We start from the raw sequence: 14,309 nt of genomic DNA on the forward strand, positions 1-14,309 counted from the left end.
ACTCTTTGAAAAACTTAAACTATATGCTGCCTCATGGAACAACTATTAGGTTGAAAAATTCCTTAGAAATAGTCACAATCTCTTATAGGATTTAAACTTATTTTCATTCTAAATATCTCTTAAATACTACAGAGCACAGCATATATAGACAAATTAAAACTCTTGATCAACTTGTTATATGAACAGGGTTTTGTTTTGTTTTCACCATCTTAAGAAGGCCACATAAGATTACTATTGATGGTATCGTTCTTATATTTGAATTAATTATAACGAAAAGGTTTATTTGATAAATAATATCAATATAGTTGACATATTCCCGCGTTAAATATGGTGTTACATAACACTTGTACCTGAACCTTTTCAGATATTACACTGGCAGTTTTGTAAAATCGAATTGATACAAAACATAAATTATATAGCATATCATGATAAATACATATTCTAACAAAGTAAAGGACGATTGGTATTCATATTTATATCGTTTAGTTAATTTCAAAAAGAATCTAATTAAATGTGATAATTGGTGAAAGAGAGGCTTCACTCTCATCAAATACTGTAAGATGAGTCTGAGAACAAAGAAAGAAAGAAAGAAAGAATGGATAAAGGGAAGGAGGTGAAAAGAGAGATGGTTTGCAGAGAGAGAAAAGAAGGGAAGTAAACAGGCCATAAAGAGATTTTTGAAGTTTACAAACTGAATCTGATCTTACAGCCAGATAATCGAGCCCAGGAGGAAGTTTCATGTATACTTCCTCATTCAAATCGCCGTGAAGGAAAGCGGTGTTAACGTCTAACTGCTTGATGTGCCACTGCTTGGCCGCAGCTAAGGCCAATACAATTCTCAAGGTTGTCATGCGAACCACTGGACTGAACGTGTCTATAAAATCAACCCCTTCTATTTGGGTAAACCCTTTTGCTACAAGCCTGGCCTTGTAGCGTTCAACGGAACCGTCGGGGTGAAGTTTGACCCGAAACACCCACTTGCAACCTATAGGTTTCTTACCAGCAGGGAGTTTTGTAATGCACCAAGTTTGATTTTGCTTCAAAGCCTCCAGTTCACTATGAATGGCTTCTCTCCAGCAAGGATGAACAATTGCTTCCTCATAATTGCTAGGCACAACAGTTGTAGCAACAGCCAAAGAAAAAGACTTGTGTTTGGGACTAAGTGCATCATAAGATATATATTGTGATATCGGGTACCTGCAAAGAGAATTGATAGTAGATGTTGTGGTATGTATCTTACAATGGTAGTCCTTAAGGTACGTTGGCATTTTCTTTATTCTTGAAGATTGTCTTACTTCAATTGGGGGTGTTGGTGTATGTAATGAAGAGTTGTGCGCTGGCTGAGGTGTTAATGATGCATGAGTAGTTTGTGATGCATGTGATGAAATGGGACTCGGGAGATGGTTGTCCCCACTTGTAATGTTTGGAGATGTAGTGTGTGCAGGATTGGACAGCAAAGGGTTCCACAAGTTGGTAGTGTCATCAATAAAGGGGTCAAAGGTGTTTTGATGCAAGTTGGATGCAAATTGAGGTTGGTCATGTCCATGAGAATGATTAGAAATCACAGAATATGGAAAGCAATCCTCATAAAAGACAACATTTCTTGAAATAAAAATATTTCTAGAATTCAAATCAAAAAGAGTAAATCCTTTGGCACCATCTTTAAAGCCCAAGAATATGCACTTTCGAGCTCTTGGGTCCAACTTTGATCTCCCATTAGTGAGGGTTGATGCATAAGATAAGCAACCAAAAACTCTTAAATTTGACAAAGTTGGTAGTGTATCAAAAAGAATTTCGAATGGAACTTTATTTTTGAGAAATTGACTAGGCTGAATGTTTATTAAGTACACTGCATGTCGAATAGCAAAATTCCAAAAACATTTAGGTATCGATGAGTGAAATAATAATGCTCGAGCAATGCCTAAAATCGGATTTTCGCTTGGATGAATGTAGTAGGGGCTAGACGGATCTTGCATTGGATTGACATTGTTCTTTGCCATTTGAGCTTGAAATGTTGATATTTGGCTCAAGAAAGTTGCGATTGACTGAGCATCCAATGGATTAGAACTTGTTCCTTGATTATCAGCCATTACACAAGTGAGAATCGATGAATCTGCTGCAGCGTCAAATCCCAAGCCTTCTGTCTTCAGTCTCGTCGATCAGAGATTTACCTCTCCTCCACGCTCACCGCACCATGTGATAATTGGTGAAAGAGAGGCTTCACTCTCATCAAATACTGTAAGATGAGTCTGAGAACAAAGAAAGAAAGAAAGAAAGAATGGATAAAGGGAAGGAGGTGAAAAGAGAGATGGTTTGCAGAGAGAGAAAAGAAGGGAAGTAAACAGAGAACCAATATTCAAAAAGGGGCTGAATGAATTCTCAAAGGAAAAGTTAAAAAAAAATACCCTAATAGCTATTGTATATATATGTACATAATAACAGAAATTGAATAACTAATTTGCCGAGGCATTAGGGATAACAAACCAAATGCCAACTAGCGTATAATTAGTAATCTATGACTCAACTTACACCCTCCCGCAAACTAGGACTGTGAATGTTTAGAAGGCCTAGTTTGGAAAGGTTAATCGCAAAAGGACCTGGTGCCAAAGCCTTTGTCAGAAAATCTGCAAGCTGATTGGACGAGGAGACTGGCATCAAGTGAGTGAGGCCAGAAAGGTGCTGATTCCGAGCGGTGTGGCAATCCACCTCGATATGCTTTGTGCGTTCATGAAAAATAGGATTAGTGGCAATGTGAATGGCGGATCAATTGTCACAAAAGAGAGTAATCGGCTCCGTTAGGGGCAATCCAAGGTCATGCATGATGAAAGACAGCCATTGAGCTTGGCAAGTAGCCAATGCCAAGGCTCGATATTCTGCCTCGGATGAGGATCTAGCGACGGTGCTTTGTTTCTTACTCTTCCAACTAATTAAGGAACTCCCAAGATAGAAGCAGTGGCCAGTGATAGACTTTCGAGTATCTGCACATGTTGCCCAATCGGCATCGGCAAAACCAGTGAGCTTGAGGTCATTGTCTGCTGAAAAGAAAACACCAACGGATGGGCATCCTTTTAAGTATTTTAACACACGAAAAGCTGCCCGCATGTGCTCATCAGTTGGGCAATCAATGAACTGACTAAGTCGCCCCATAGCATAGGCAATGTCTGGCCGTGTATTGGTTAGGTATAATAGTCTTCCAACGAGCTGCCGGTAAGGAGTGCGATCAGCTAGAGCAGTGCCACTATCTCGTGACAATTTGGAAGCACAAGTGTCCAATGAGTAATAGCTCAAATGGCATAATCTCCCATACTCAATTAAGAGGTTGCGGGTTTGAGTCTCATATCTTTGATAAAAAAAAAAAAGGAACCTAATTAAAAAATATTAAATCGAAAACACAGTCTATAAATAAAAGAGTAATATTACACATCAAAGTCTTTTTATGAATTAAGTTCAATTAAATTAAATAATAAGACTTAGAATAATGTTAGATGTAACTAAATTTTATTATGTGTGTGTTTGAATTACAGTTTATAAACGGGAGTTTGTATAAAATTGATTTTGCAAACTTAATTTTGATAAAAAGTAAGTTTGTGTTAAAGTGATTTATATTTGACAATTTTTGTATCAAAATGGATTATAATAAAATAAATGTTGTTTGACTTATACTATTCAAAATCACTTTTAAATAAAAAAAATTACTAAAATGGACATCAACTTAAATCATTTTTTTATATTATCCTATCATTTTAATTTTAGATATTTAAATAGATCTTATTAGCTAATTTTATAATAAAATTAATATGTACATAATAACAGAAATTGAATAACTAATTTGCCGAGGCATTAGGGATAACAAACCAAATGCCAACTAGCGTATAATTAGTAATCTATGACTCAACTTACATTAAAAAATATTAAATCGAAGATACAGTCTATAAATAAAAGAATAATGTTACACATCAAATTTTTTTTTATGAATCAAGTCCAATCAAGTTAAATAACAAGACTTGAAATAATGTTAGATATAACTAAATTTTATTATCTTAGACCAACTTAGTTAAACTTGATTAATGAAACATTATTCAAAAAAAAAAAAAAAGCACCACATTAATGATAATGAAGTTATGGATTCAAGAGATTGTGTAGGATACTCTTCCCCAAGAGGTAGCCAAAATGCAAACTATCCTCAAGAGATTATAGGGTTGGCTTAAATAACCGCATTTCAGATGAGCAACTTGGAAGACCAAAGTGCGAGGGTGAAACTAAACTTTCATGATAGATGTGAAAGATCCTTGAGCCTACACCCCGAGATAAAGGACGATGTTTGGTCATGCCATCACTGGAGCTGTCAATGTTAGGAAAATATATGCTGCCATCATTTATGTTACATAAAACTAACTTGCCACTTGGAGATTTCGCCAGTAGAACATCATTTTTCAACATGTACATAGGCCGTAGTACATAATTTAAACGAGAATTAATGAGTAGCGGGTGGTGGGGGATTATTGCCAACTTAGTCCAAGATTGAGGAACTCCATACTCCTTCATCAACCAGAGAGTCCAATGAGTTTTCTTAGTCTCACAACAAACAGCAAGACAACCCCCTAAGATATCCAATCGGGGAAACATACAGTGATCATCATCTGAATCCCTACTGGGAGCGGAAAACTGACTATAAGTCTCTTTCACCAAGTCAAGGGAAAGAACTGCCACAAAACTACTACGACGGCCGCGAAGAAGCCAATTAAGAGTGCCAGTGCCACTTACAAAACGCCCTGTCCGACCCACCACAGAAGCCTTGTTACTGGGGTCACGTAGTCTATATGGGAAATCCTGAATTGTTCTCCATTTAGATTTTGGGCCGAATGTGAAAATTCTGGTGACAGATTCACGTGATTTCTTAATCACAATCCCGAAAAGCTTATACTTGTCGTTCACATGATCATAACCGAATCCACAATAGTTGAAGACACCACCAATTTTAAGCGGCTGAGATGTGAATCCAGTGCAGGGGTTCCACAGCATGGCACGATCCTCAAGCTCATCGTCGTGCAAGCACAACAATCCATTACAAGAGCCAATGATGCTACGGCAGCGTCGTCCCTCGTAGGGAACTACTTTAGTGGGTTCACGGGGAGGGTTCTCGAACACAGATCGGACGGAGAAAGTTCCGATTGTGGGGTATGAGTAGCTTGAGCTATAATAGGCAACACGCGGGTAGGTCAAGGCTGGATCCACCGCCATTGAACGTCGAAGGTGGTCCTTGGCAAATTGGGAACTGGAAATTAGGGTTCTCCATGAACCGCAGACGCTGTTCCTTAATCGCACAAGAGAACTCGCCGGAATCCTCAGCAGGATTTCCTCTATGAGCTCGTCCATGAGGGCAGGCATCCCGGTGGTTGTGACGACCTCCCCCTTCCTCTCATCATCATTATCATCGTCGTGAAGCGGACTATTCATGCGTTCCATGAGTTGGATTTTAGGATTACTAGCATCAACCAATTCGGAAAACAATTTGGAGGGATAATGTGGCCGCATAAAAAGTTCCCTTGTGTCTTTTATAGGTTGAAACTGTTGAAGAGTTTCCCCCACTACTAGAAAAGATTTTTTAAATATTTTTTAAAAAAATTTAAAATAATTTAATATTTAAATATCATATAAATAAAAATCTTTTTAAAAAATTATAATATTTTTAAATTATTTTGTTGATATTTTTATTGTTATCATTACAACTTATCAAATACACTAAATAATAAAAAACAAATCTTTCTTTATTGAAAAAGTATATTTTATATACTTTAACAATTTGATCAAGTTGATATTGTCTTTATTTAATTCAAAGATAAAATCTTTGATGATCACTTGATTATAGTAAAATTGATGGAATATAATTGTAATAAGATATTATGAAAATTAAATAATTAAGTAAATAATTAATTAAGAAATAAATTAACAATAAAATAAAAAATAAATTATTTAAAATTCCTTTTTGAAAAAATAGAAGATAAATAGTTAAATAATTTTTAAGTTAAATCCATCTTGAAATTTGAATATATTAGACGGAGAGAAGTAGATGGACAAGTGAGAGATCAAAATTGACGAGCATACCTGTGATAAAGTAATTTTTGAGTCATACATGCTCATGAGTCATGAGTGAATCAGCTAAATTATGTGCCTCATCAATTATAACAATATTGGATATTAAACTACTCTTTCACTTTAGTCTATGACAACAAAGTTTTATGGCCTATAAATTCAACTCAACAGAATACATAAATTCAATTACAATTTTAGTCTTTATTATCTTATCTTTTCTTTATCTTATTTTTAGTTGTTCTTATTTTATCTTATTTTATCTTTAGTTGTTCTTATCTTATCTTATCTTTAGTTGTTCTTATCTCACAATGAATAATCAATCTTTTAATTTAGCTCAGCAACCAATCTCTATTACATCTATCCAAATAAAAATCCAACATCAGTCTTGGTTACATCTGTTCTAACAGAAAACAACTATCATTCATCTGCACATTCTTCCGAACGTTTCGTTTGCATTCTGTTTCAGCAGTCATATCTGCATTCTGTTTCAGCAATCTGCATCTGTTTTAGCAGTTCCATCTGCACTCTTATCGCGCTCTATGCGCCCTCATTCTTATCACGCTCTACGCGCCCTTTCATATTGCGCTCTACGCGCCCTCTCTTATTGCGCTCTATGCACCCTCTGAAGACCACTGATATTGCACCATACGCCCCTCTAAAGATTAATTTTATTGCGCTCTACGCGCTTATTTTTTCATTCTTTTTTTTTATGAAGATCGCTGCTTGCTCTCTCTCCCTCTTCTTTTATATTTTTGCGGTCGACGGCTCAAGCTCCGCTGTACGCAATTTTTTAAAGATCGCTGAGTCATATAGAATGGACCAGATTGTAACGGCCGAATTATAGATATAACGACTAAGTTATGTGTTGGTAATTTATGAGTCATGAAAACTCTAACGTTCTTTTTACCTAATCTTCAAAGTTCAAATTATAATGTAGCCGCTGAGTTATAGTGACTAAATCAATAATAATAATGATAATAATAAGATCATCATCTCCTCTAATCTGAAGAGAATATTATTTTGTTCTAAATTTAGAAAACATCATTGGTTTGTTAATAATATGAAACAGGGAACTAATTCGGCTTCAAGTTCTTCCTAACCAATATAATTTGCACCATGTCAATCTAAATTGCATAATATGATGCATGATATAATTGCTTTTATGTTATTGTCAAGTCTAAGATTTCTCTAAGATTTCTCTTGAACAGGAATAAAGAAATCAATGTTATTTGAATTCTACAGGAATAAAGAAATCAATGTGATTTGAATTGAACAGGACGAGACCAACTATCCCTAAAGGTAACAACTAATACACTGAGCATATCGTATAATTAGGCAATCTATAATGTGAGAGAATAAAAATAATAAATAATAGAAAAATAGAATATAAATAGAAATATCAAGAATTCTATAAATAATATAATAACATATATTAAGGATAAAGTTGGTAAAAGGTAAATAAATGTTTAGTATCCATGGCTAAAAACCCGTTAAGAAAATGCAAAAACTAAAAATAGTTAACTCTTGTAAACATGGTTTTGGTAGTAAAATCACTTCTCTGTTCATGAAAAAAAAAATTACCAAATAAAAAATTGAAGCTTTTAAGAATTCTAAACGTGCTTCTTCCCTTCCAACAAATTTCCTAAACGCACTCTATGATAGACCAATTTAGTTGAACTTGATTAACGAAACATTATTAAAAAAAAAAAAAAGCACCACATTAATGATAATGAAGTTATGGATTCAAGAGACGGTAGGATATCCTTAACCAAAAGGTAGCCAAAATGCACACTGTCCTTAAGAGATTATAGGTTTGGCTTAAATAATCGCATTTCAGATGAGCAACTTGGAAGACCAAAGTGAGAGGGTGAAACTAAGCTTTCATGATAGACATGAAAGATCCTTGAGCCTGAACCCCGATACAAAGGAGGATGTTTGGTCATGCCATCACTGGAGCTGTCAATATTAGGAACATATGTGCTGCCATCCTTTACGTTACATAAAATTAAGATGCCACTAGGAGATTTCGCTAGTAGAACATCACTTTTCAACATGTACATAGGCCGTAATACATCATTTAAACCAGAATTAATGAGTGGCGGGTGGTTGCGGATTATTGCCAATTTAGTCCAAGATTGAGGAACTCCATACTCCTTCATCAACCAGAGAGTCCAATGAGTTTTCTTAGTCTCACAACAAACAGCAAGACAACCCCCCAAGATATCCAATCGGGGAAACACACTGTGATCATCATCTGAATCCCTACTGGGAGCGGAAAACTGACTATAAGTCTCTTTCACCAAGTCAAGGGAAAGAACTGCCACAAAACTATCATGACCGCTGTGAAGAAGCCAATTAAGGGTGCCAGTGCCACTTACAAAACGCCCTGTCCGACCCACCACAGAAGCCTTGTTATCGGGGTCATGTAGTCTATATGGGAAATCCTGAATTGTTCTCCATTTAGATTTTGGGCCGAATGTGAAAATTCTGGTGACAGATTCACCTGATTTCTTATTCACAATCCCGAAAAGCTTATACTTGTCGTTCACATGATCATAACCAAATCCACAATAGTAGAAGATACCACCAATTTCAAGCGGCGGAGATGTGAATCCGGTGCAGGGGTTCCACAGCATGGCACGATCCTCAAGCTCATCGTCGTGCAAGCACAGCAATCCATTACAAGAGCCAATGATGCTACAGCAGCGTCGTCCCTCGTAGGGAACTACTTTAGTGGGTTCACGGGGAGGGTTCTCGAACACAGATCGGGCGGAGAAAATTCCGATGATGGGGTATGAGTAGCTTGAGCTATAATAGGCAATACGCGGGTGGGTCAAGGCTGGATCCACCGCCATTGAACGTCGAAGGTGGTCCTTGGCAAATTGGGAACTGGAAATTAGGGTTCTCCATGAACTGCAGACGCTGTTCCTTAATGGAACAAGAGACCTCGCCGGAATCCTCAGCAGGATTTCCGCTATGAGCTCGTCCATGAGGGCAGGCATCCCGGCGGTTGTGACGACCTCCCCCTTCCTCTCATCATCATTATCATCGTCGTGAAGCAGACTATTCATGCGTTCCATGAGTTGGATTTTAGGATTACTAGCATCAACCAATTCGGAAAACGATTTGGAGGGATAATGTGGCCGCACGAAAAGTTCCCTTGTCTTTTATAGGTTGAAAGTTGAAACTCTTGAAGAGTTCCCCCTACTAGTAGAGAAGATTTTTTTAATAAATTTAAAATAATTTAATATTTAAATATCATATAAAAATATTTTTAATGATAATTAATTAAGAAATAAATTAACAATAAAATAAAAAATAAATTATTTAAAATTCCTTTTTGAAAAAATAGAAGATAAATAGTTAAATAATTTTTAAGTTAAATCCATCTTGAAATTTGAATATATTAGACGGAGAGAAGTAGATGGACAAGTGAGAGATCAAAATTGACGAGCATACCTGTGATAAAGTAATTTTTGAGTCATACATGCTCATGAGTCATGAGTGAATCAGCTAAATTATGTGCCTCATCAATTATAACAATATTGGATATTAAACTACTCTTTCACCTTAGTCTATGACAACAAAGTCTCATGGCCTATAAATTTAACTCAACAGAATACATAAATTCAATTATAATTTTAGTCTTTATTATCTTATCTTTTCTTTATCTTATCTTTAGTTGTTCTTATCTTATCTTATTTTTAGTTGTTCTTATCCCACAATGAATAATCAATCTTTCAATTTAGCTCAGCAACCAATCTCTATTACATCTATCCAAATAAAAATCCAACATCAGTCTTGGTTACATCTGTTCTAACAGAAAACAACTATCATTCATGGAATAGTCGCCTTCTTCCGGCAGTTTCATCTGCACATTCTTTGGAGCGTTTCGTTTGCATTCTGTTTCAGTCTGCATTCTGTTTCAGCAAATTCAATTAGCATCTGTTTTAACTTTTAACTTTTAACAGTTCCATCTGCACTCTTATCGCGCTCTATGCGCTCTCATTCTTATCGCGCTCTACGCGCCCTCTCATATTGTGCTCTACGCGCCCTCTCATATTGTGCTCTACGCGCCCTCTGAAGACCACTGTTATTGCGCCATACGCCCCTCTAAAGATCAATTTTATTGCGCTCTACACGCTTATTTTTTCATTCTTTTTTTTATGAAGATCGCTGCTTGCTCTCCCTCTCTCTTCTTTTATATTTTTGCCGTCGACGGCTCAAGCTCCGCTGTACGCAATTTTTTAAAGATCATTGAGTCATATAGAATGGATCAGATTGTAACGGCCGAATTATAGATATAACGACTAAGTTATGTGTTGGTAATTTATGAGTCATGAAAACTCTAACGTTCTTTTTACCTAATCTTCAAAGTTCAAATTATAACTTGTAGCAGCTGAGTTATAGTGACTAAATCAATAATAATAATGATAATAATAAGATCACATCTCCTCTAATACAAAACATAAGTTATATAGCATATCATGATAAATAGTTATTGTTTAGTTAGATTCAAAAGGAACCTAATTAGGCAATGAGTAATAGCTCAAATGGCATAATCTCTCTATACTCAATTAAGAGGTTGCGGGTTCGAGTCTCCTATCTTTGGTAAAAAAAAAAATGAACCTAATTAAAAAATGGGAAATGCTAGTTGTACAATACTAATCAGCCTTTAATCAGATTTAAATAATATTTCATTATTTTTTAGTGTAACATGTTCCTATTTTGTAGATACATATCTATAATTAGATTTTAATTTAAATTTAAATTTTAAAATCCATCCACTTCATTGGTGGTTACCGTGATTTTGCTTTACTTTCGTAACTTCACGTAACAGATACAGTTTTTTAAATTTCTTATTCTTGATTTTTTTATTCGATCAAATGAATATAATATTTATTATTTAAATTATCAGTTAAATTTTTTTCGATACTTATTAGTTTTCAAAATTATTATAATCAACAATTAATTTAAAATTGTGTTGTTATTTTTTTATTATAACACATCTGATAGTATGATATTTTATACAAAATATTTTTAAAATACATCTAAAATCAGTCAACTTTAATAATACAATATAAATGTTAATAATACAATTATGAATGGTCGAATATAATTATATACATAAACTAAAATATTTTCAATTGTAGTTTCTTTTTCAATTGTAACACATCTAAAATATTAAGTTATACAAAAAATATTTTTAAAACACATCCAAAATCATAAATCTAAAATTAAAATTTAAACATTAAAAAATAATTGTAACACATCTAAAATTATGAAGTTATACAGAAAATATAAAATCATAAATCTAAAATCTAAATTTAAACATTGAAAAATAATTGTAACACATCTAAAATTATGAAGTTATACAGAAAATATTTTTGAAACACATCCAAAATCATGAATCTAAAATCTAAATTTAAACATTAAAAAATAATTGTAACACATCTAAAATTATGAAGTTATACAGAAAATTTTTTTAAAACACACCCAAAATCATAAATCTAAAATTTAAATTTAAACATTAAAAAGACAGCGTTGTAAATGAGCGCCGAAAAGGAGGAAGGCAGCGTTGAGGATGAGCGCGGAAGAGGAAGGTGGCACGGATGAACGACAGCGGAGGATGACTTCTCGATGTGCACCTCTGAGTTTTCCATGTGCGCCTTTGGATTTTCGACATGGCGCAAACGTGACTTCTCTGCTTCTTTGAGTGTTTTATACGAGTTTAATTAATAATTTGATAGTTTAAGGTTTATTTTATAATTTTAAAATCAAAATTTTAAATTTTGAATAATTTGATTTTTAGATATGTATTTAAATTATAATATATTAATAATTAAATATATTAAATCTGAAACAGAAATTTAAAATTTAAATTTTAAATTTCAGTTTTTTTAGATTGTATTTTTTTTGTGACTATTTTTAGATTGTATTTTGAATGTGTATTTAATTTTAAAAAGACAGTAAATCTATTCATAATTTTTAGTTGTGTTTGTTTTAATTTTTTTTTAATTATTGTAATAAAAAGCTGAATGTTGTACTATTTTTAAAGGATACCTAGTTGAACCGTTAAAAAATATTAAATCGAAAACACAGTCTATAAATAAAAGAGTAATATTACACATCAAAGTCTTTTTATGAATTAAGTTCAATTAAATTAAATAATAAGACTTAGAATAATGTTAGATGTAACTAAATTTTATTATGTGTGTGTTTGAATTACAGTTTACAAACGGGAGTTTGTATAAAATTGATTTTGCAAACTTAATTTTGATAAAAAGTATGTTTGTGTTAAAGTGATTTATATTTGGCAATTTTTGTATCAAAATGGATTATAATAAAATAAATGTTGTTTGGCTTATACTATTCAAAATCACTTTTAGATAAAAAAATTACTAAAATGGACATCAACTTAAATCATTTTTTTATATTATCCTATCATTTTAATTTAGATATTTAAATAGATCTTATTAGCTAATTTTATAATAAAATTAATTAATCAAATATATTACATTTTTTAAGTATTAACATAAGAATGTTATTTTAGTATTTTTTTACATCGTACTCTTATTTTAGGACTCAATAATCTTATTCTTAATATTAATTTAGAATCCAATGTTTATAATTTTATTATTATCTATGATTAATTTTTTATTTAATTTATTTTTTTAATGGAATCATAATCTATATTATAAAAAAATTACAATAAAACATAGTATACGAGAATTGTAATTATAAAAGAGAGTACTAAAAATAATAAAAAAAATTAAATATTTACTTTGTAGTAATTGAAACAAATCTAAAAGTTTTTGATGATGTTTTTTATATAGTATATTTTTAGTATTTTTAGTACTCTTTTTTAGTATACTATAATTTTTTACTATTATTATTATTTACAGTTAATTTTTTGTTTAATTTACTTTACCTAATAGAATCAATAAATCATATTATAAAAAGATAATAACTACAAATAATAAATAATAGAAAAATAGAATATAAATAGAAATATCAAGAATTCTATAAATAATATAATAACATACATCAAGGATAAAGTTAGTAAAAGGTAAATAAATATTTAGTATTTATGGCTAAAAGCCCGTTAAAAAAATACAGAAGCTAAAAATAGTTAACTCTTGTAAACATGGTTTTGGTAGTAAAATCACTTCTGTGTTCATAAAAAAAAAATTGCCAAACAAAAAATTAAAGCTTTCAAGAAGTCTAAACGTGCTTCTTCCCTTCCAACAAATTTCCTAAACACACTCTATGATAGACCAACTTAGTTGAACTTGATTAACGAAACATTATTAAAAAAAAAAAAAAGCACCACATTAATGATAATGAAGTTATGGATTCAAGAGACGGTAGGATATCCTTAACCAAAAGGTAGCCTTATCAAATACACTAAATAAATAAAAAACAAATCTTTCCTTATTGAAAAAATATGTTTTAGGAAATCTATTTTAACAATTTGATCAAGTTGATATTGTGTATATTTAATTTAAAGATAAAATCTTTGATGATCACTTGACTAGGGCTGGAAGTGAGTCAAGCCAGCTTATGAGCCAGCTCGAGCTCGACTCGTTAATAGCTCGATAAGCTAAGCTCGTGAGCTGGTGAGCCAAGCTTGAGCCTGAAATTGAGCTCATAAATTAAATGAGCCGAGCTTGAGCTTGGATAAGCTCGGCTCATTAGCTTGTGAGCTGGCTCGATTATATATATAATTATTAATACACATATCCTATATGCATCTAGTCTATACTTTTAATATTATATATATACATATGAAATAGTAATATATAATTATATATATTAATGATCTTAATTATTTAAAATTTTATATTTATTTATTACATATAATTTTGATGTAAGACATAAATAAAAAATTTATATTTATTGATAGATAAACAATATATAAAATTGTTCTTTTCAAATATTTTTTAAAATATATAAGTTATAATTTATTGATATAAAATTATAGATTATGTATTTATGTTTCTATTATTTGAGCCAGCTCGTGAGCTTGAACCAGCTCGTGAGCTTTTGGTGAGTCGAGCTTGAGCTTAAGAAATAGGCTCAATTGTTAATGAGTCGAGTCGCGAGCCAAGCTCAATTTTGGTGAGCCGAGCTTGAGCTTGGTCTAGCTCGGCTCAGCTCAGCTCACTTCCAGCCCTACACTTGACTATAGTAAAATGGACGGAATATAATTGTAA

General features: G+C 32.7%; 2 protein-coding genes across 2 annotated transcripts; both read right to left on the bottom strand.

The window, feature by feature from the left end:
* On the bottom strand, window positions 4,001-5,551 carry LOC110267093 (F-box/kelch-repeat protein At3g23880-like). The gene has a single exon (XM_021112235.1). The coding sequence runs from the start codon at window positions 5,533-5,535 to the stop codon at window positions 4,192-4,194; it is 1,344 nt and encodes a 447-aa protein (XP_020967894.1). The 5' UTR covers window positions 5,536-5,551; the 3' UTR covers window positions 4,001-4,191.
* LOC107614854 (F-box/kelch-repeat protein At3g23880-like) lies at window positions 7,899-9,164 on the bottom strand. The gene has a single exon (XM_016316982.1). The coding sequence runs from the start codon at window positions 9,162-9,164 to the stop codon at window positions 7,899-7,901; it is 1,266 nt and encodes a 421-aa protein (XP_016172468.1).

Source organism: Arachis ipaensis, chromosome B09 (assembly GCF_000816755.2).
Source record: "Arachis ipaensis cultivar K30076 chromosome B09, Araip1.1, whole genome shotgun sequence".
In the NCBI taxonomy this organism is placed as follows: domain Eukaryota; kingdom Viridiplantae; phylum Streptophyta; class Magnoliopsida; order Fabales; family Fabaceae; genus Arachis; species Arachis ipaensis.